Here is a 21,653-nt window from a genome sequence, read left to right as displayed (position 1 = left end):
ATGTCAAACAGTAGAGGAAAATGAACTTACAGAGTGAGAGAATCATGAAAGTCAAGGAACCACAAGTAATCAAATAAGGCTGGGATGGAGTTTTTGGAAAAAAAAAGTATTGACAAGGGATGAGATTACATAGGTGGGCAAAAAACAGACCCTTCTAAGAATTTGATATTTTAATCTGAAATTACTATTAAAGGATTGATAGCAAGGAATAGACATGATTAAGTCACAAATTCTAGTGACATTTTAAAAAGATCACTCTGGATGCTATGGAAAGCTAAAAAATTTTTAATTATATTTGGAAGCTCTTTGCAAAATAGAGATGAAGATGAATAAGTAAAAACAAAGTTCAAGAAGTATTCATGTTTGCACAACTTGATTCTTTGACATGTTTAGTAAAGCATTAGTTTATATAATTGTGTTACACACAGTGTTAGAATTTTATATTCTTAATATAACCCTGAGCTGATCAAATATAAGGATTTGAAAACTAGTTGATAATTGTTGTAAATTCTATTTAACCTCCACTTTGTCTCATTGGCTATTTAGTGTTGATCCTGTTTCTACTAAATGAGATGCTGCTGCTAAGTGATGGTGTTTGTGCCCTGTGTAGCCATGGTGTATTCTAGCTGCTTGGCCCTACCTCCAGTGCTGGGATTGTAATTAAAGGGGCATGTATTATAAAAATAAAAGAGAAAATGAAACTCAAAAGGCCTATAAAATTACGAAAAATTGAGATATAAAAGGAATTAAGAGGAAAGGTAGAAAAATACCCCTTCCCTGATGGCTTCCTATGCTGCAGCCTGCCGGGACCTCCCTCTTGTTCACATAGAACTTTCTGCCACTGAAAGTGACATGGAAATAGCTATGCAGCCGGTACAGCCCACCTCAGACGCACTTTAACTCTTGATATTATTTTCATCTCCTGAAAATAATACAAGTTCCATGATACTATAAAGAGCTCTCTCTTGTACCTTGAGGTAGGGGCCAGACTACCAATTTGGGCAATATTACTTTTATTAGACAGAAAATTCCAAAATAGATATCATGGTTACATGAGTATATGTACATTGATTGAATTGAAACCATAAAATAGAATGCTGTGATTTTTTTTTAAAAAAATTGAATATGCTTAATTTTGGAGTTTTAGCCAAACAGTATATGGCATATAGTCATAGTTTATAGCATCCAAGTTATCAACATGAACCCAGCAGACTGAACCTTTCATAGTTACCAGAACTATTTAACTTAATCCATATGTGTGGTAAGCAAGCTTTGAAAAACTTTTATTTCCATTAATATAAATCCAAACTCTGATAAGAATGGGTTTCTACTACTTTATATGTAAGCAGCTAGCTTCACTTAAAGCACTTTGCCACTTACTCCAAGACAGATAACTTCCTGCAGCCAAAAAAAGTTACTTATATGACCATATATATCTTTCAGTCATTATCTATTCTACTTAATGGTTCTAGACATATAATTGATAAAGTAATGGGTTCAAAATGAAGACACATTATATGGTGTTATCAACTTAACATTATTCCATCTTGAGGTAAAATATTATGAAAAAACTGTTCTTCTGCCACCATCTGTTCTATTTTAAATCCTAAACTGTTTAATTCAAAGTAGAACAGAGTTGGAGAATGAACTTATTCATAGTATTAATCTTGCCCTGAAGGAAAATTGGATTGTTGTGATGTTAAAGAAGAGCTGGAAGAAATAAGAACACAGTTAGCCAGAGTTCACATAACAAAAGTTTGTTTTCTTAGGCTCATCTAATCTGTACTGTCCTTTCTAAAAATGGTTGACCCAAAAGGAAAGTTTACAAGGCTGATCTTTCATAATAAGAAATTGACAGTGGAAGCAGTAAATAGCCCTTTAAAGTTCATTTCTTGCCTACACTCTATCTCAGTTTTTACCTACTCAGGCCAATTTGCAAATGCCTAGGGTGATTAGACAATCCATAATTTCTACCAGTCATGTAAAAGAAGGAAGGAAAACTCTGAGCTTCTCTCCCATTGACAGGTAGTTTGCTGTGGTTAAAATTAATGCAGATTTTGTAGCAACAAATACTAACATTTTCATTTACTATAAGTAATTGACTTGAATTTGGGAAATGAATAGTTGAGTACATCATTTGAGTATTTATTTGATCAGTTACTTATTAGTGCAAGAGGCCATCGTGTAAATTTTTCTCTGTATATAATGGCAGATCACTTTGTTTCTCTCTTCATTTTGACATTTTTAACATGTGTGGTTTCTTTTACTTGAAAATATATTTTATTCTTTGCAGTGTTTGAGCAATACACCTCCACTTACTGAGTATTTCCTGAATGATAAGTATCAAGAAGAACTGAATTTTGACAATCCCTTAGGAATGAGAGGTGAAATAGCTAAATCTTATGCTGAATTGATCAAGCAAATGTGGTCTGGAAAATTTAGCTATGTCACACCAAGAGCCTTTAAGGTTAGTATGGTAAATACATTTTCAACAAAGCCTATATCACCCCCAAGAGGACAGAATCTTTGGGAAAGGGGCAAAAAAATCATAGCTACTACAATGGTTTGTGGCCCTGCAAAGGGACGCAGCACATTCATAGATACAGAGCATATTGATACTAATTTTCGGGATGGGGCACAAATAGATGATTACTCTAAAATGTGTAAAAAGGGTCCTTGGGGTTGGTGAAGGAAATAATGAAATAAAGGTTGAGAAGCACTGGTATGGTTCAAAATGACTATGGAGAAGCAATGGTGAGCATTTGCACATTGTTTTAGAACACAGCACATCTCTAAGAAACCTACCTAAATATTTTATACATGTGTGAAGACTAGATTTGGGCACGTCATTAAACTCTAAGACCTCAATTTATTTTGAGAGTCATTGTAAGTTTGAAAAATTATTAAAATGAAACTAGTCGGCAAAGCAAGCACTAATATTAATTTTTCGATATAATTCTTAAACTTTTATTTTAAGTTTATTCTTATTTGTGAAGTGGTTACTTATAAAATCTCAATTAATTTAGTTTGTCATTCAAATAAGAATTAAACTAAAATTTAGTTTTATATTGTTAAAAAAAGGTTTCCTAATTAATTATATAGATCAGATTTATGAGAAATTTTGAACTTTTGAAGAGAATAAGTGGTTTTAGCCATTTGTTATACAACTTAAATGATCACATAAGTCATCTACTAGGCAAAATTTTATTAATATGTACTAGTTCTTAAAAAAATGAAACCACCAATTAAAAACAAACTCTCCTTTCTAAACTTTGAAAAAAGTAGTTCAGACAAATCATTTATTGGCCCTTACCCATGATTCCAGTTGGTTTCATTTTATGAGATGTTGTTTTAAAATTACATGTAAATAGGTTCTTGATTATCTGACTTTTTTCTTTCACAATTCTTTTTAGTCTCATCAGAAAATATTTAGTATTGCAAAGACTAGGAAAATTATATATGAGCATGAATATTCCTGTTATCTCTACGAGATTTATCCTCTCTTTACACACAGAAACTAAGAACGTTGTAATATTTTTCAAGTGACCCAAAAATGTTGCTGAATTTTAAAAGTCTTTGGTGTTTTGTAATCCTTTGTACAAAACTATACCATATTTTCTCCTTGTTCTCTCCTCAGATCAGCATTTCTTTTCTATTTTACTAATTATCATTTTAAAAATATTTTAGATATATAATTATTTATATATATTTATCATATGTAATTATCATATCTGCAAAGGACTGCAAAAGCGCCACAAGTTCACTTGAGAGTTACAAATAAATTTTAGCAAGTAGGTGAATCTGCAAATAGGAATCTGTGAATAATGGAAATCGACTATATATTTTTTAAATCAGTCTTGTCCCTAGAACTGACTTTATAATTTTGTTTTTCCTTACAGACACAGGTAGGACGTTTTGCACCTCAGTTCTCTGGATACCAGCAGCAGGACTGTCAAGAACTATTAGCTTTCCTGTTAGATGGACTACATGAGGATTTGAATAGAATTAGGAAAAAACCGTACATACAATTAAAAGATGCTGATGGAAGGCCAGATAAGGTAAATTTAACCACATTATTATCACCATTGTTACAGTAATGTGGTATCATTGGGTAATGTGTGTCTGTTTTCCTTATAGGTAGTTGCTGAAGAAGCCTGGGAAAACCATTTAAAGAGAAATGATTCTATCATAGTAGATATATTTCACGGCCTTTTTAAATCAACTTTAGTTTGTCCTGAATGTGCTAAGATTTCAGTAACATTTGATCCTTTTTGTTACTTGACACTTCCATTGCCCATGAAAAAAGAACGTACCTTGGAAGTTTATTTGGTTAGAATGGATCCACTTACCAAACCTATGCAGGTAAGAAATAATTATTTTCTTTGCATTTGTTATTTTTATGAAAAATTTGTGTTGAGTCCTTAGGCCTCAAGCACAATTTGGTAATAATAAGCTTATTTGCATAGGAGATTTTATAAGCTCAATACCCTGGGAATTAGTACAACTTTTTAGAATCTTAAAAGGGTAAGGGATATGCAAAGTATCATTATTTGTCATGGAAAAACAAGATTCTCAAAGGCTGTTTCTTACCAAAGAAAAATGAGAAGTGGTTTGATTTTACAATGTTGGGATGAATATTAGCTTACAAAGGTTAATAAAGTATTATTTTCCCTATTTTCCAACTTGGACTTTTTTTAATGTTCATTGTAATTTTTTTCCTAGTGACTGTTGGAAGTGAAACTAATAGTCACTATACATTTTGATTCATGATATGCTAAGATCATGGTATATTTAAATATCTAATTTTTAGGCATCTTAACAGCTTGGAAGAGAAATGGAAATTTAGTTAGGCTAAAAATACTTGCTTCAGTAATGTTCTAATCTTTTAGCAGTTTGGAGTATCAAGTATTGCTTATTCTGTTCAAGAGCCCTGTGCTAGTCTTTAATGTAAATTGTCTGCCTGATTCTGTTGCCTAGTGTTATAACTGGATTATTTTACATTTTATGGAGCAAAGCACTGTATTTTCTCCCTTTATTAATCAATTAATCTTCTTCTCACACTTGACTCACCTTAAAGTATTTCCTTCCTTTTTCTACCTTCTGTTCCCTTAAGTTCTATTCCAAGTACTTAACAACTTTTATTACGATCTTTAGTTTACTTTACCTTTTCTTCCTTGGCCCATGCAGTCTCTGAAGAAAGGGACTTTGTAAATCTTTATATTCCTAACCCTCACGACTTAGAGCACTAATGCAGAAGAAAAGAAGTGTTCAAAAATTTTATTCATTCAAATATGTATTAAGCACCTACTAAGTGTAAAGCTCTTGTAAGCAGGGTAAACGTGGTTCATGCTTTAGAAGATTGTTTACCAAAGATCCTAGTTTCGGGGTCCAGCCAGAAGCTCAGTTTGTTAGAGCATATTAGTTGTATTAGGCTGCCATTTTTAAAATACTGTCAACTGAGTGACTTAAACAACAGAAATTAATTTTCCCACAGTTCTGGAGCCTAGAAGTCTAAGATCAGAGTGCCAGCATGGAGGTCTAGTGCAGACTTTTCCTGACTTACAGATGGCCTCCTCCTGTGTCCTCTCATGGAAGGGAGAGAGAGAATACAAACGCACACTCTCTGGTGTCTCTCCCTATAAGGGTGCTAATCCCATCATGGGGGCCCTACCTTCAGGATCTCATCTAAATCTCTCAAAGGCCCCATCTCCAAATAACATCACATGGGTGATTAGGGCTTCACATGTGAATTTTGAGAAGACATTCAGTCCATAGCAATGTTCTGAAATCTATATGAAAGGTATGCTTTGAACAAAATTATGATCTTAACCATAAATTTGGTGGAAGTGTTTGGGTTTCCTTTCACCAAGGGCACAGAATATGAAGTATTCATAAAAATACAGTTCTTTCATTCAAAGTAATTAAAGTCTAATAGAGACTAGTCATGTACTCAGTTATGCAAATTTCACCCATTTCTTTTGCCGTCTCTTTATATGTTTCCTTCATGAACTTATTCAACCTGGTGCCCTCATGTCAGTGTTTTATCCAGTAGTGCTGAGAATATTACAGAGAGCAAGAGAACTGTGGCACTTGCCCTTATCTGTGAGCAGTCAATAAATGCTTGGTTTTATTTTTGGCCAGGGGAATATAGGTTCACATTTCTAAAACCACATGCTAACTCACTTACTCACTTATTTGTAAATATAGGATTGTTAACATTCTTTTCAATGGAGAGAAAGTATATCAGTGCTAAACTACACCCTTACCTCTCTAGTTTGTAGCTTTACAAATATATGCCAATGAGTGTGATAGAATAAGAGAAGAGTATAAAACAATGAGTACAATTTTATTGCAGCATACCAATAAATGTACTTTATTTCTCTATACACATTTGTTAAAGACAGTAGTTTCCCATTCCAGTGATCTGTATTATATAAAGGTAGATTGAATTCAAGTTATGCATTAGCCTGTAAGGTATGTGTTGAATGTTCTCCCATAATTTGGGTTTTAAATTATTTTTCCAGAAATACGAATTTTATTAGTTTACCTCTTTTCTCACGTGGTGATCAAAAATATCAATTTGTACAAGTTAGAGCCATAGTCATCAGAGAGGAATTGGAATTTTTTTTTTCCACTTGGAGGCAGTAACAAGTCAAATCCAAAACAATTGCCTCATTAATGCTATGAGGAAACTGTAGCTCGAGAGAAAAAGGGAGTTAGCTAAGTTAGCCTACTTGATGAATTTTCCATTCACTGAAGTTGATTTGTCATAGAAATTTATTAGTAATTGTATTGAACATGTATTATATATTGGATTCACATAGTATGCAAGGTGCTGGAAGAACAAAGGTGTTCCTATTCCTTGTTCTCAAGAATCTCGTCATACATTGTGGAAAGTACTCTGACAAGGTGCTGTAGGAGTACACAGAAGGAATAACCTACCCAAACTGTCCATGGCACCTGTGTGGAATCCTGAAGGACCGTTAAGTTTTAAGCACATGAAAGTTGGGAATAAAGCATTATAGACTAAGGGAGTGGCACATATAAAGGGCTGAAGGAAAAACAGAACATGGCCCATGTCTGGAAACTACAGTAGTTAATTTGGTAAGGAGAAGCTAGATCACAAAGAACCTTCATGCTGTAATAGGAAGTTTGGACTTCATCCAAAAGACTAAGGGAGCTGTTAAAGGTTATTAAGTAAACAGATTATGTAGTCAGATTTGTATTTTAGAAAGAACACTCCAGCTAAGGCAAAGATTGGATTCGACAGGCTTAAATCAGATGTACTAGGACCAGGTAAGAGGTTTGTGCAGTAATCAGATTACAGATGACAAGGGCTTGAACTCTAAGTGTCAGGATGGCAGTTAGATAGAAAAACAAGTAGAATGTAGGAGGAGTTGAAAGCGTTTAAGAGTATTCAACGATAGTGTCAGGTTTATTGGATTGGAAAACTGAGGAGAGAGTTGTACTATTAGTTTTAATGGAATATACAGGGAAAAGGTTTAAGAAGAAACCTGTTTTAGTATTTGGACATGTTGACCTAACATGACCTAAATCTGTGTTCACTATTGGACTTGTTGCGATTCATGAGGGAAATTTAGAAGAGATATCAATAGGCACTGAGTTTATATATGTAGACAGAGAAGAGAAGACTGTGCTTGAGGGGCAAATTGGGCGGTGAACACTGTGAAGATGGTAGTGAATATCTTACAAGGATGAGATCACCTAAGGCTAGGGTGATCTTGGGTTTTTTGGGGGGATTTTTTTGTTTGTTTTTTTTAGTTTTTTTTTGGGGGGGGGGGTAATTAGTTTTATTTACTTTATTTATTTTTAGAGGAGGTACTAGGGATTGAACCCAGTACCTCCTGCATGGTAAGCATGAGCTTTACCACTTGAGCTATACCCTCCCCCTGGTGATCCTGTAATTTATCACCTTAACCAGAACTTTTTTAAAAAGAAAAAGGGCCATTATTACCATATCAGGACATTACCATTACCATACCATTATTACTATACTAGGACGGTAGGCTAATCCAGGACTGGCCAAAGCAAACTAGGCTATATTGTCAACCTAGTCTAAGGAGAGCATACAGAATCAAGAAAGCTAAGGAAAACTCTGAAGGATAACATTATAGGATCAGTTATTTCCTCAAAAGGTGTGACCAGGGCATTAGAAAATAAAATGAAGTAGTAGTGTTGTAGGGAAGGGAAAATTTTAAAGGAAAACGTGGTCAGCAGTCATGCTACAGAGAGGTCAGTAAAATAAGGACTGATAAAGATTTGATCAAATGATGGTTTTGACAGCCTTGGTAACAGGTTAAATAAAGACTGCAAAAACCAGGAGTGGATTAATAAGTGAATGGGAGGTGAGGAAGTTATGATAGCACAGACATTACTTTTAACAAGGTTATTTATAAAGCAGAGGAGAAAGGGAGATAATTTGATGAGAATTATTGGAAAACAATGAGAGACTTTTTTTTTTGAAAGACTTCTATACATTTCATTGCTTATGTAAGAATCAAGATAAAATGAAATAAAGGATAATTGCTGGATTTATGTTCTAGAGGAAGCAGAAAAGAATAGGATTCAGAGTATAGATACCAGGGTTAGCCTTGAATGGGAAGAAGCATAACACCTGATTCTCTTTCAGTGTATCAGAAGACAAAAACCCCTTTCAGATGCGAATTTGTAGGGGGGGACATGAATTTGGAGTTTTCCTATCCGGTAACCTTTATTTCTCAGTGAAATAGGTATTCTGTTGATACTGAGGGGAGAAGTAGTGAAATAGGAAGCCGAAGGAGTGTTGAAGATTTTAATAATTATTGAGAGGAATGAGAGAAAAAGCAAATAAAGGGTACACAGAAGAATTTCTGGCTAGTGTTGAAGGGTCAGTTGAGCTTGGACACTGTGAATTTATAGCATACCAGTCTCTACAGTTGTGCAATTTACTCCAGCATATCTAAACAACTCCAACAAAGTATAGCAAGAATAAAAATTAATAACAAAGTAGTTAAAGGTTTTGCAATGAAATAATTGAAGTGATGAATTATGTGGAGTCTGGGTGGAAGGACATGGAGACAGCATGGAACTGGTAAACTGGGAGAAAACAGAGTTAAAAGGACTAGATATCTCAATGCAAGCCAAGAATAGGAAAGAATGAGTTTTCAGGAAAAGCATGTAGCAGCAGAGAGGTGGAGCAGGTGATGGCAAGCAAGGTCCAAGAAGTGAAATACAGTGGAATGCAAGTGTAGGTCTTTGAACTGAGGAGTTAAGGAACAGTAAGGCTAAGATAAATCAGCCACGTGGACTTTTTCACCCAGGGCAATGGCAAGATTGGAGACAGACACTGTAAGCCAAACGCCAGGTGAATGTGAGGAAGCAACCAGGAGGTCAATCTCATCTAGTGAATACTTTTTCCAAAGTAGTAAATTGATTACAATTTTTTGTTTTTTAGTACAAAGTGGTTGTCCCCAAAATTGGAAACATACTTGATCTTTGTACAGCATTGTCTGCTTTGTCAGGAGTACCTGCAGATAAGGTAGGATGTTTCTGGATTTAAAGTATGTAATTTGGAGATTAGTTTTTCAGTGTTGTAAAACCAGTTTAATAGAAATTTATTTCTTTTTAGATGATAGTTACTGATATATACAATCATAGATTTCACAGAATATTCGCTATGGATGAAAACCTTAGTAGTATTATGGAACGGGATGATATTTATGTGTAAGTATGAAATTAATTGTGCAAAATATTGAGAAAAAATTAAAAAGAAATAACAAAATTTTTAGAATTTATACTCAGTTTTATCCTTGTAGGTTTGAAATTAACATCAATAGGACAGAAGATACAGAGCATGTGATTATTCCTGTTTGCCTGAGAGAAAAATTTAGGCACTCAAGTTACACCCACCATACTGGTTCTTCACTTTTTGGTCAGCCTTTTCTTATGGCTGTACCACGAAACAATACTGAAGATAAACTCTATAATCTTCTGCTTTTGCGAATGTGGTAAGTGCCAGAGAATTCTGCATTAACAAAATAAAGTATTAAATTGTTAATAATAAAGTAAACATGCAAGGTACTATCAGAATGTAGTATAGAATATAATTAAATGTCTGTATTATCTCAGCTTTGTTTAGATAGGTAGCAATGTAACAAATCAAATTATAGTTTTACCCAGTTTCTTGATCATGTAAAACATATTACTGAGGTAATTTCAAACCCAAGAAGCATTCTTTTAGCTGTTTTACATCAAGTTTATAGTTGGAAGAAAATAGGAATTTATCATGTATGCACTCTGAAATCATAACAAATATTAGATGTTTCATTCCTTTATACACATTGCTTATACCAGTAACAAGAACTCATGCTAATAGTTTTATTTAAAAGGATAAACTTTCATCATTGATCTTTTTGTAAGGCAACCTCTTTTTTGTCTCCTAAAGCCCTAATTTGAATTATAACATAATGAAGAATGCCATTTGCTCCCTTTCTTTTATCCTTTATAGCTTGACATATTTAGTATTCTTTCTTGCATCCCTATTTCAATCATTGTAAGTCCCGTAACCCATACAAAAAGATCACATTATAAACTATAAGTGATCTTAGCAGTAATATATGTATCATCTAAATTAGGATCTTTATATAATAATTTTATGTCAAGAAATTATTTGCCAAAAACTTAACATATAAAAGAAAGATGTTAAAACCCTAGAAGTAACGTATTAACTTATTTTTATAAAGAAAATCAAACACAAATTGTTGATCAGTTGCATTTATGGTACTGCATCTTGAGTTTGAATTTATCCTTGAATCCACCAAGTGACCACTGTTAATTGCATTAAAAAGTTTTATTTTAGTGAAAGAATACAAAACTTTTTTTAAGTTTTTACCTTTGTAAAACTGAGCTTGTTTGATTTCTGATTTTATTTAAGCCGGTATGTCAAAATATCTACTGAAACCGAAGAAACTGAAGGATCCCTACACTGCTGTAAGGACCAAAATATTAATGGGAATGGCCCAAATGGTGTACATGAAGAAGGCTCACCAAGTAAGGTTTCCCTGTTAAATTGTAAAAACTTTTCATTTGGGTTATTGCTGCAGAAAAAAATTAAGAAGACGAGGATTAAGGAACTAAAAAATATCTGCAAACTTGTGAAAAATAATGTTAATAAGTTTTAAATGTAGCACTGAGTTTATTTAAAGACTTCTACTATTTAATACTAGGTGAAATGGAAACAGATGAGCCAGACGATGAATCCAGCCAGGATCAAGAACTTCCCTCTGAGAATGAAAATAGTCAATCTGAAGATTCAGTTGGAGGAGATAATGATTCTGAAAATGGATTATGTACCGAGGAAACTTGCAAAGGTCAACTCACGGGACACAAAAAACGATTGTTTACATTCCAGTTCAACAACTTAGGCAATACTGATGTCAACTACATCAAAGATGATACCAGGCATATAAGATTTGATGACAGGCAGCTTAGGCTAGATGGTGAGTATTTGTGGAAAATGGTTTAAACATGAAGCTTGAGCAAAGTGTGTGTTTTTGTTTTTGTTTTTTTTTTTTTTTAGGTAATAACCATGGAATTCAACACTGTCATGAAAAATAACATTTACTTATCTATCTAAATTTTTTAATGAAAAGCCTTCCTTTCTAAGTATACTAAAGCACATGTCAGTGTTTATCAAATCGAGGTTGGACTTATGCTTAAGTTTTGTATCTTTTTTTAAACTCTAAAGTATTTTAATGGCTTGGAAACAGCAGTTTACCCTGATTACCTAGTGCAAGAAGAGATTCTTCTAATATTCCAGTATATACCTTAACATTAAAATATTCATTTTTGACATTAAGGCATATTAAATTTTAAAGAAAAAATATGTTTTCCACCTTAGAAAGATCTTTTCTCGCTTTGGATTGGGATCCTGATTTGAAAAAAAGATACTTTGATGAAAATGCTGCTGAGGTAAGTCATCACTCATTCCTTCTTTATTTTTCCCATGTTGATCACAATGTTCTGTTACACTCTTTTGCTTTGCCAAATATGTTTATTTTGCCAGTAACAAATTGATTATGTGCTAGAAGAGACAAGGCTTGTTGGTTTTGAAACGACTTTCTGTTTAAATTCGCTAGTTGTCCGTATAAGTGTGTATACAGGAATTATTAGAAGCATGGTGTAAGTCTCAGCTGAGATAAGCTTTATGATTTTTTTGAGAACATTTAGGAGTTTTTCATTACTATTCATAGTAATATGGTATCACTAAAATGAGTTTTGTTTCATTTGTTTTCTTAACTCAAGAAATACTTCTCTTTAGGATTTTGAAAAACATGAAAGTGTGGAATACAAACCTCCTAAAAAACCATTCGTGAAATTAAAAGATTGCATTGAGCTTTTTACAACAAAAGAAAAGCTAGGTGCTGAAGATCCCTGGTAAGAGACAAAATTAAATAATTGTTTCTAATTACTTTTTAAGGATTTATACTGAGGTATGTGCTACATCAAATTGAAAAAGTGATGTTTTAAACAATAAGCATTTCTTTTTATGAAAATAATCCACTAAGAGGAATGAAAATGTCTTTAACAGAGTTACGATAATGTTAAGCTTTAATCTTATTACTATATTTTCCATAATAGCCATTTTACTATGAATAATTAATTTTAGTTCCTTTTTCCCAAGAATTTTTAGCTGTGCAGCGATTTCAAGAGGAGCTTTTTTAGGAAACTCACAATGTTTTGTGTTGTTACTAATTCCATTAGAGTCCAGAAGTATTGAGATTTCTCTAGTACCTATGTCTCAGCAGTTTTATGATACAAACATGTCTTTTTAGCATACTAAAATGTAAATTATCTAGGCCTCCTTATTTCTTTGAATACCTATTTACCTATTTATAATAGTTAAATCTATTTTGAAAATGTATTGATGATAAAAATAACATTAGAAGTTCCTGTTGATCTGGTATATATTATTCATTACCTAATATTACCTCTAACAAGCTTTATATATTTCTCTTTATTTTTAGGTATTGTCCAAATTGTAAAGAACATCAGCAAGCCACAAAGAAATTGGATTTATGGTCCCTGCCTCCAGTACTTGTGGTACATCTAAAGCGATTTTCTTACAGTCGATACATGAGAGACAAGTTGGACACTTTAGTTGACTTTCCTATCAAGTAAGTTTTGATTGTGCTTCATAAACACTGAGCACTTCTAGCTTTTTTTAAACATTAGGTATCATTGGGCCCAAACTTCAGGGGGGGGGGTTTGTTTTATATATAGTTGACTTAAAATATATTAGTTTCAGGTATACAAAATAGTGATTTGATGTTTTTATACATTGCACACCATACAGAGTTTTTACACTATTACTGACTATATCTCCTGTGCTGTACATTAAATCCCTGTGACTTATTTCATAATGGTAATTTGTACCTCTTAGTCTCCACCTATTTCGCCTATCCCCTACCTTCTTCCCCTCTGGCAACCAACAGTTTGTTCTCTATATCTGTGAGTCTCTTTCTGTTTTGTTTTTATGTGTTCATTTGTTTTGTGTTTTACATTCCAGTTTTAGTCTTTGAATGTAGTTTTGGGTGGTTCTAACAATTTGTATTGATCAGTAATAATTTTTATTCCTTCTTAGAGATTTTTCAAAGAACAAAGAGAAAAAAAATATATAGAGTAAAACTCATTCTAAGTTACATTATCTTGGTTTCCTGGCCCTGTTTATAAATCTAAGATGCTTCATGGGATCATAGTGATTTTGTTTTTCCTAGGAATTACTTTGTCATTAATCATCAAATATTATTCCTAAATGCTTTTTTAAAAAGACTAAAGTAATATGAAAACAGAATAATGGAATTGCTTGGAAGATGATACAGTAGTGAAATAAGTCATCCCTGTTGTGTCATCCTTCAGTTTTCTTACTGCAGTGTCCAGAGCATGACATCATATTTGTAAAAATGTAAAAGAAGTCTGGAGATAGCATCTTTGTAGCCTTTTTTTTTCTTTAAGCTTTCACTAAATAGAGAATTCAGAAGGACAAAAAAGGAATATTGTATCCTGATTCATGTAGTCCAGGAAGGACCTCATCAAACGATACTCTGTGACAAGAACATGCTATTCCCATTTTGCTAAAGGAACATTGATAGTGTTCTTTCATATTTCATGATATTTGTGCACCAAAGTTACTTAATATTGTTAGTAAGTAGACAAATACTGAAGGCAGGTGTCTATGCATGCAAAGGTGATTAGAAGGAAATAGATGATGCAATAATGAAAACATTCTTTGGATTGCATATTCTAGTTGGTGTTTGTAAATTTAAGATTGAAAGTGTTTTGCAATTATAGAACAAAAAATGGTTGTTTTCTCTTTAACAAAAGAAAATTATAAGCCATCAAAGTTTTCAAGAATATAGCATTTTGACAGTGTGAGTATAAGAAGAAACAAAAATAATGATAAGCTAGAACCTATTAGAGATGTATTGGAAATTTAAAATCAGTATTGCTTTTTAATGATGCAGATACAAGAAGAAAAACCAGAAATAATGAGAAGTTATAAAATGGTCATGTTCCAGTTTTAATGCATGATAAATTATTAACAGTTGTATTTCAGAGAATGTTGCCCATCAAAACCCGGAAAACAGAATAAATATTGGGTCATATTTAAATATATGCTTATTTTTAAATTATTATAAAATTGGCTAAGAAAGTTGTTTTTCACTGTCCCTTTCTTCTTTCTTAAATAAATCATTTCTGAAAATGACTTTAAAAAAATAAAAGGACCCAGATGATAAACAGTGATGTCTGTTTTTCCTCATATACTAAGAGAAAAATATTTTAGCATGAAAATGTTAATCTGAAAAACAGCAATCAGTGGAAAATTTTAAAATTCTTAACCCCTAAGAAAATTTTGCCAAAACATGAAAATTGCAAAGATAGTTCTATAATTTGTTTTATAAAGTTATTTTGCTCTCAGTAATTTCTTTAGTGAGATATGTGTGTGTGTGTGTGTATACGAGGAGTATATATAAATGAGAGTCAAACAACAATAACAGCAATAGAATTCATTACATTTAGAGAAAACATAAAACCAACTTAATCTCTTTTTTCAAACAGTGATTTGGATATGTCGGAATTCCTAATTAATCCAAATGCAGGTCCTTGCCGCTATAATTTGATTGCTGTTTCCAACCACTATGGAGGGATGGGAGGAGGACACTGTAAGTTGACCGTTTACTTTTTTTACTAAAATCATGGTGTTTGATAACTCCAGACTTTTCCCCTTTAGATATTTATTACTTCTTAAAGGGAAAATGTGAGATGTGTCTTACATATAGTAGTTCAATAAATATTGATTAATGAATGAATCAGCTTTTGAACTTTTTTTTTTTAACTTTAGGAGTAGAGGATTGAGTTAATCATACTCCTCATTTCAAAGCACAGGAAATCACTAGTCCATTCAGGACTCCTGTCCTTCCCCATTCTCCTTCCCCTTCCCTTTCGAACATGTTGGACATATGTGCTCTCATAAATTGTGCATCATTGTTAATTTACATGCTTGGTACTCTGCTGTAGTTATTTATTTTCTCTCTTGACATTTAAGGTTTCTCCCTATTACTTTGTGTCAATTTAATTCATTGCTTCTAACCACTCATGATTTGTATCTACCATGTTTTGTTTCTCTACTCACTTCATGGTGGACATGCAAATTGCATTTAAGTTTCTATCACCATGAGATCAGTAAACATCATTGTTTATGGTCCCCTTTGTGAGAATTTCTTTGAACTGCATACTCAGATGTAAGATTGCTGGGTTACAGAGTATTTATTTAAGTACTGTGCGATGGCGCTCCAGGGTGGTTATACCAATCTGTGCTGTCCAACTGACAGATTTTTCTGTTGAACGAGTTGCATTCTGGAATAAACCCTACTCTTTATTTTTTTATATACCCAATTTGATTTAGTTAGCTGATTTCATTTAGGATTGTTGAAATTTAATTTATAAATTGAGAGGAGGGTATATATAGCCCAGTGGTAGAGTGCATGCTTAGTATGCATATGAGGTCCTGGGTTCAGTTCCCAGTACCTCCATTAAATAAATAAATAAGTAAATAAACCTAATTAACTCCCCCCATTAAAAAAACTAAAAAAATTAGAAAATAAAAAGCTTTTTAAAAAATTAATTCATAAGTGAAATGGTCTTACAATTTTTTGTATTATTCTTACTTTGGAATCAAGATTACAATCTAGCCTAATGATACAGGCTGGTATACTTTATTCTTTCTGTTTCCTGAAGCAGCTACTATAATACAAGAATTAACTATTCATGAAAGTCTAGTAGAATTCACCTGTAAAATTATTTGGGCTTTATAGCCATAAGTTTTTCTATTCATGTTATGCTTACTGAAGTATATTCAGTTTTCTTTTTCCAAAATGTGTACATTTTAGCATTCTCCTTTTTTCTAAACTTGTGTATGTATATATTTTCCAATTTATTAGAGAATAGTTGTTTATAATACTTTTGTGCTGTACTTTTGTCCCTTTTTTATTCTCTTCTCTCTTTTCTTTTTAATTAGTCTTCTCAGGGGTCTATCTTACCAGTCTTTTCAAAGAAGTAGCTTTCTATTTTATTAAATTTTTTTTTGTTATACATGTATGTGTTCTGTCACATTGATTTCTTCTCTTCCCTTTGGTATATTTTTCTTCTTGTTACTTTGAGTTTCCTCTTTGCTCTTTTCCTGACTTCTTGGATTGAATGCTTATTAGCTTTTTGTTTTCCTTTTTTTCCCCGCTATTGAAAGCTATAATTAAAGCTATAGGTTTCCCTTCAAATACTCCTTTATCAGTGTTCCATAAATTTTTGAAATGTGATATTCATTGTCTTTCAATTCTATGTATGTTTTTAGTTTCCTTTATGATTTTCTAATTATCCCAAGGTTATTTCATCATATGCCTTTCAAATACATGGTTTATCTTAATTTTATTACAGTTGGAGGCGCTATCTGTATTAATCCTAGGAGTTTATTAAGGCTTTCATATGGCTTAATGCATAGTCTGTTTCTTAAATGTTTGTGTGCTTGAAAAACATACATTATTCCCCATTCAAACTGAGTTCTTATATTTCTACAAGTTCATATTATCAATTATATTTGAATCATTGCTCTCTCTCTGGTTATTTTTGATATTCATTCTTTTTCTGAGAGGAATTTGTCAAAACTTTTAGCAAAGTGTTGATTTATCTGTTTTTCCTAACAGTTTTATTAGTTATTTTATTAGCTTCATTTATGTTTAAAGTGGGTAGCTCTTCTTTCTCTGTTGTTCCTTTTACCAGAATTTGACGTTCATTTTTCATTTTGTCTTTTTCTGAGAATTAAAAATATTAGTTTAGCTTTTTTTTTAAAGCTTTCTTTTGATACCATCATTTAGTCTGCAAATTCTGTGTGCCTTTTTGTTAGATTTGTCTACTATAAAACTATATTATTGTTAGATCTTGCCTTTTTATTGTCAGACTTACACTGAAATCTGTACTGAAAATACATTTATTAAATTTGTGAGTGCCGTGGTTTTGAGTTCAGATTGACAAATTTACAACCCGCCCAGGAAAGGAATAATCTTGACAAATTTATAACCCACCCAGGCTCCACCCAGGAGAACAATAATCTTGTTTAAGAAGGGTAGAACTATTTAGGAGACGTAGCCTATGAAGTGTCACTTTTTAAAAGATATGACAGCAAATAGTTGTTTTGAGGACGTTTTGCAACTTTATTTCCTAAGTTAATGGATAGTTTATACAAATCATGGGATAGGAAAGGGGGAGCTTTTTTTTTTTTAACTTAAGCAAATCTTTAAAATTCATGCAGATTAATCAATCACTTTTTACCTTTCTCTTGCTCTGTACTTTTGTTAAACACTGAAAAAGATTCTGGTGTTAAAACCACTACAAATCAATGATATAGTATTGTTGGAAAAATATTTGTCATAGAAAATTTAAATTATGGTTGGAAATTCAAACTTTGGAATCAGAGATTAAATCCTAACTGCTACCTAACAGCTGTGCTTTTGGACAGATTAAACGTCTCCTGATGCCTCACTTTCCCCATCTTTAAAATCAGAAGAATAGTAGTGATAATACATTCTTTATGAGATAATATATGTAAACTGCATAGCACAGTGCCTGGTACACAAGAAGCACTACATAAATGTTAATCACCATTTTTTATCATTAGTCTTTGTTATTCTGTGAATTAAAAAATAATAAATCTGTTCTGTTTGTCCCTAAGATGAAAAAGGTCACATATTTCAACCTATACGAAAGTATTACAGGCATCTAGACTGTAGGAAATTATTCTAAATACCTTTCATCAATGGAATCAGTTGAATATATGATAGATACGCCTTATATAGATGATAATCATATGATTTTAATAGGTATTACTTATATAGATGATTTTAAAGTTTTCAAGGTTCCCTCCCAGGAAACCACAGATCATTTAACTCACAGAAGTGGTTATATTTTTTCATTAGATACTGCTTTCGCAAAAAATAAAGATGATGGAAAATGGTACTACTTTGATGACAGTAGTGTCTCAACTGCATCCGAAGACCAGATTGTGGTAAGTATCTCTTTATTCCTGAAAATCAAGGGATCCATTGTTTCACAAGGGGCCTATGGAATACTGTATTCTAGCAATTCTAACAGTTGAGAGACTTGCTCTAATTTAAAGAAATGTAAAATTGTCCTCTAAGTGGCAATTTGTCTTTTAAATTTACCCAGTAGTAGGAGCATAAATTGCAACATAAAAATTTTTCTGGTAGGTTTCAACATGAAAACTGGAGTTTTCTAATGAAAATATTTAATTTTCCCCTGAAAAAATAGGCTCAGACATTCTAGATATTGACTAAAGTCAGAAAGCTAAAATAGAAAAAATAATCCTTTAAAGACTTTACCATACCCTATGACTTTTAAGGTAAAGACTTTATGACAATTATACATTTAAACTTAAAATGATATACTTAGATAAAACAAATTACAGATTTTTTAAAATTAACCCTTGTGTATTTGTTACTTTGGTATTTTCTGAATAGTAGAAAAATTAGCCAGTTACATCTGCTCACGCTTGCATCAGTTTATCAGCCACAGCTGGAGCCAAAATATTGGCAGTTTTATTATCAAATATTGAGTGATGAACAGATGACTAATATGTTCTAAGAAGAAAGCTAAGGCTTTCTTGATAAGAATTTATTTTTCTGTAAATTTTGCCTTTCTATAAATTGTATTTATAAATCACAATATTACAAAGAATGAGAAATGTAATATTTACTCATGTGGTGATATTTCCTATTCAGAGGTTTTCTGCTGATGTTGGGAGCACTGACTGCCTGACTGTTTTACTTTATTTCCCAGTTTCAATTATATATTCCTTGAGGGCAAAAACTAGCTTTTTATTTTTTTAGTTCATAATGCTTCAAAAGCCTTCAACTTAAATATTTCAACCAAATAAATTAATAAACTTCTAAGCCCAATTATTGGCATAGTTTTAATCAGTCATTGGATGAACAAATATAAAATAATTTTGAATTATTTCTCTAGATGTTTTATATTTTTATCTATGTATGTATATATATATTTATATATATAATGTACCCTTGCTTATCTCCCTATAACTGTAACAAAGAACAAAAAGAGACTTGAACTTTTAATATTTTTTTAAAATGTGTATATGCCTAAGTTAAGTACATTTTCAGTTTATATTTAGTCTTCTAATTTCACATCATATCCCTCACTTTTCACTTCTATTCTCCTCTTTAATCTCCCAACCAAAACATCCTGAAGTTTCCTGCATCCTCCTCAAAGTCTGTTTGACAATACTACCCTCATCTTGCTTTCAAATAAATAATAATTCTCGTTTATATACAATATATGAATTTGATGTTACCTTACATTTTAACAATGATGATTCTTCATTTAGTCAGTAAGTATTTGAGTAGCTTCTATATATAGGACTCTGTTCTAAGCAAGGTTAAAAGACAGCTGTCTCTGATTTCAAAAGGCTTATAATCTAAAGATGACAGAGAAATGAATCAACAGTTATATATGATAAGTACTATTAAATATCTTAGCTGTATAGAATGGAGACAGCTGTCTCAACTGATTTGGGGTTTAAGGAGACAGGACCAGTGCAGGGAAGTTTGCACAGAGAAAGTGGTGTTTGACCTGAGTGTGCAAATACAAATAGTAGTAAACTAGACAAAAGAAGCAAAGATAGTCTAAGCAAAGAGAAGAGTACCTACAAAAGCGGGGAGGCATAACAGTACAGCATTTAGGGGAACAGCCTGACTGAGGAAGAGGAGGAGGTATATGGCAACTGGAAGAAGAGATAGAATGCAATGGGGTATGATGGGAAAAGACTTAAATATTTTTTATGCCAAAAAGTCCAGTAGATAAGGACTCATTAAAAATACAGTGATGATTGATGGAGCAGTATCCCTAAGATGGTAAGAAAAATTAGAATCTAGAGCAAATTTGGAATGGAGCTATTGGTATTAAAAAGAAGCTTACCTTTTCTTAGAGACAGGAATGAAGGAGGCATAGAATTCTATTTCATGTTAGACTTACTAGGTTAATCTGCGAATAGTTGCATTTATTTATTTGTCCAGCTAACTTGGAAGAGAATTGAAATGTTAAATCCAGTGACCATTAATCCTTTATTTATAGAAATCATATTTAATCAATTTTAGTAACTTCCATTAGACCATGTGCATTTTTTTTTAATTTGATTTATGCCCTGTCACCACAATTGGTTAGCGGCTAAAAGTTCATATGATATTTAATGTGATCTTTGAGAATCATAAGCATTTTAACATTCTTTGTTTGTTTTAACAGTCCAAAGCAGCATATGTACTCTTCTACCAGAGACAAGACACTTTCAGTGGAACTGGCTTTTTCCCTCTTGACCGAGAAACTAAAGGTGCTTCAGCTGCCACAGGCATCCCATTAGAAAGTGATGAAGATAGCAATGATAATGACAATGATATAGAAAACGAAAACTGTATGCACACTAACTAATGAAAGTCCTAGAAGCCATAAAAGAGAGACTTTCCTGCTGGTGGTATCTATTGAAATGATCAAGTTACCCACCACATTAAACAAAAGTCTGAGATGGGGAGTTTCAGATAACCGAATGTAAATCCTTTATCAGATTTTAACTTGTGCAGTACTTGAAGTGAAACACAATGAAAACTTTAACAGAAATTGTCTCTTAATACATTTACAGTCTTGTATTTACAAGCTAAATATATATAGGAAATCACAAATAAATCCCTTTTAAGTTTGCTGCTGTTTTGATGAATTATGTTTTCTTTAATTTTTTGGATGTGAGTTAATTGATGACAGATGTTAAATTTGTGGATATTGGTCATTTATTTTGCTCTGATAATACTGCAAGAAAACTATGGCTGGATTTAGTTTTGGATGATCTAGTTCATGTGCATTAGGCTGCCACATATCCTACTGTGATGTTTAGCTGCGGTATCAGTGTGGCATAAATACTGCAGAAATATTCTTGGAAAACCAGATTTTCAAATCTTTTCCTAGTGATCAATGTGGGCCTGTTAAAAAACCAAATCATGATATAAGAAACAACCTTGAAAACG

The 21,653-nt window shown here is 32.5% G+C and overlaps 1 protein-coding gene across 7 annotated transcripts in view; it reads left to right on the top strand.

Moving 5' to 3' along the window:
• USP15 (ubiquitin specific peptidase 15) overlaps window positions 1-21,333 on the top strand; it is a 107,715-nt gene extending 86,382 nt beyond the window's left edge. For 5 of the 7 annotated variants that reach the window (XM_010989149.3, XM_010989147.3, XM_010989150.3 and 2 more), the window contains 14 exons: window positions 2,294-2,467; window positions 3,900-4,058; window positions 4,138-4,362; window positions 9,455-9,538; window positions 9,629-9,723; window positions 9,816-10,007; window positions 10,934-11,049; window positions 11,226-11,498; window positions 11,900-11,970; window positions 12,320-12,435; window positions 13,026-13,175; window positions 15,118-15,221; window positions 18,525-18,613; window positions 20,884-21,333. In XM_010989149.3, the coding sequence (XP_010987451.1) occupies window positions 2,294-2,467; window positions 3,900-4,058; window positions 4,138-4,362; window positions 9,455-9,538; window positions 9,629-9,723; window positions 9,816-10,007; window positions 10,934-11,049; window positions 11,226-11,498; window positions 11,900-11,970; window positions 12,320-12,435; window positions 13,026-13,175; window positions 15,118-15,221; window positions 18,525-18,613; window positions 20,884-21,066 (2,031 nt within the window). In that variant the 3' untranslated portion in view covers window positions 21,067-21,333. Of the gene's footprint in view, window positions 1-2,293; window positions 2,468-3,899; window positions 4,059-4,137; window positions 4,363-9,454; window positions 9,539-9,628; window positions 9,724-9,815; window positions 10,008-10,933; window positions 11,050-11,225; window positions 11,499-11,899; window positions 11,971-12,303; window positions 12,439-13,025; window positions 13,176-15,117; window positions 15,222-18,524; window positions 18,614-20,883 lie in introns of those variants that run through there. The other 2 variants (XM_064491146.1, XR_010382953.1) reach the window with 2 other exon arrangements.
• Window positions 21,334-21,653: the final 320 nt, after the last annotated feature.

This window comes from Camelus dromedarius, chromosome 11 (genome assembly GCF_036321535.1).
Source record: "Camelus dromedarius isolate mCamDro1 chromosome 11, mCamDro1.pat, whole genome shotgun sequence".
Taxonomy (NCBI): Eukaryota; Metazoa; Chordata; class Mammalia; order Artiodactyla; family Camelidae; genus Camelus; species Camelus dromedarius.
Note: the sequence above shows the minus strand (reverse complement) of the source record. Positions and strands in the feature narration are given on the sequence as shown.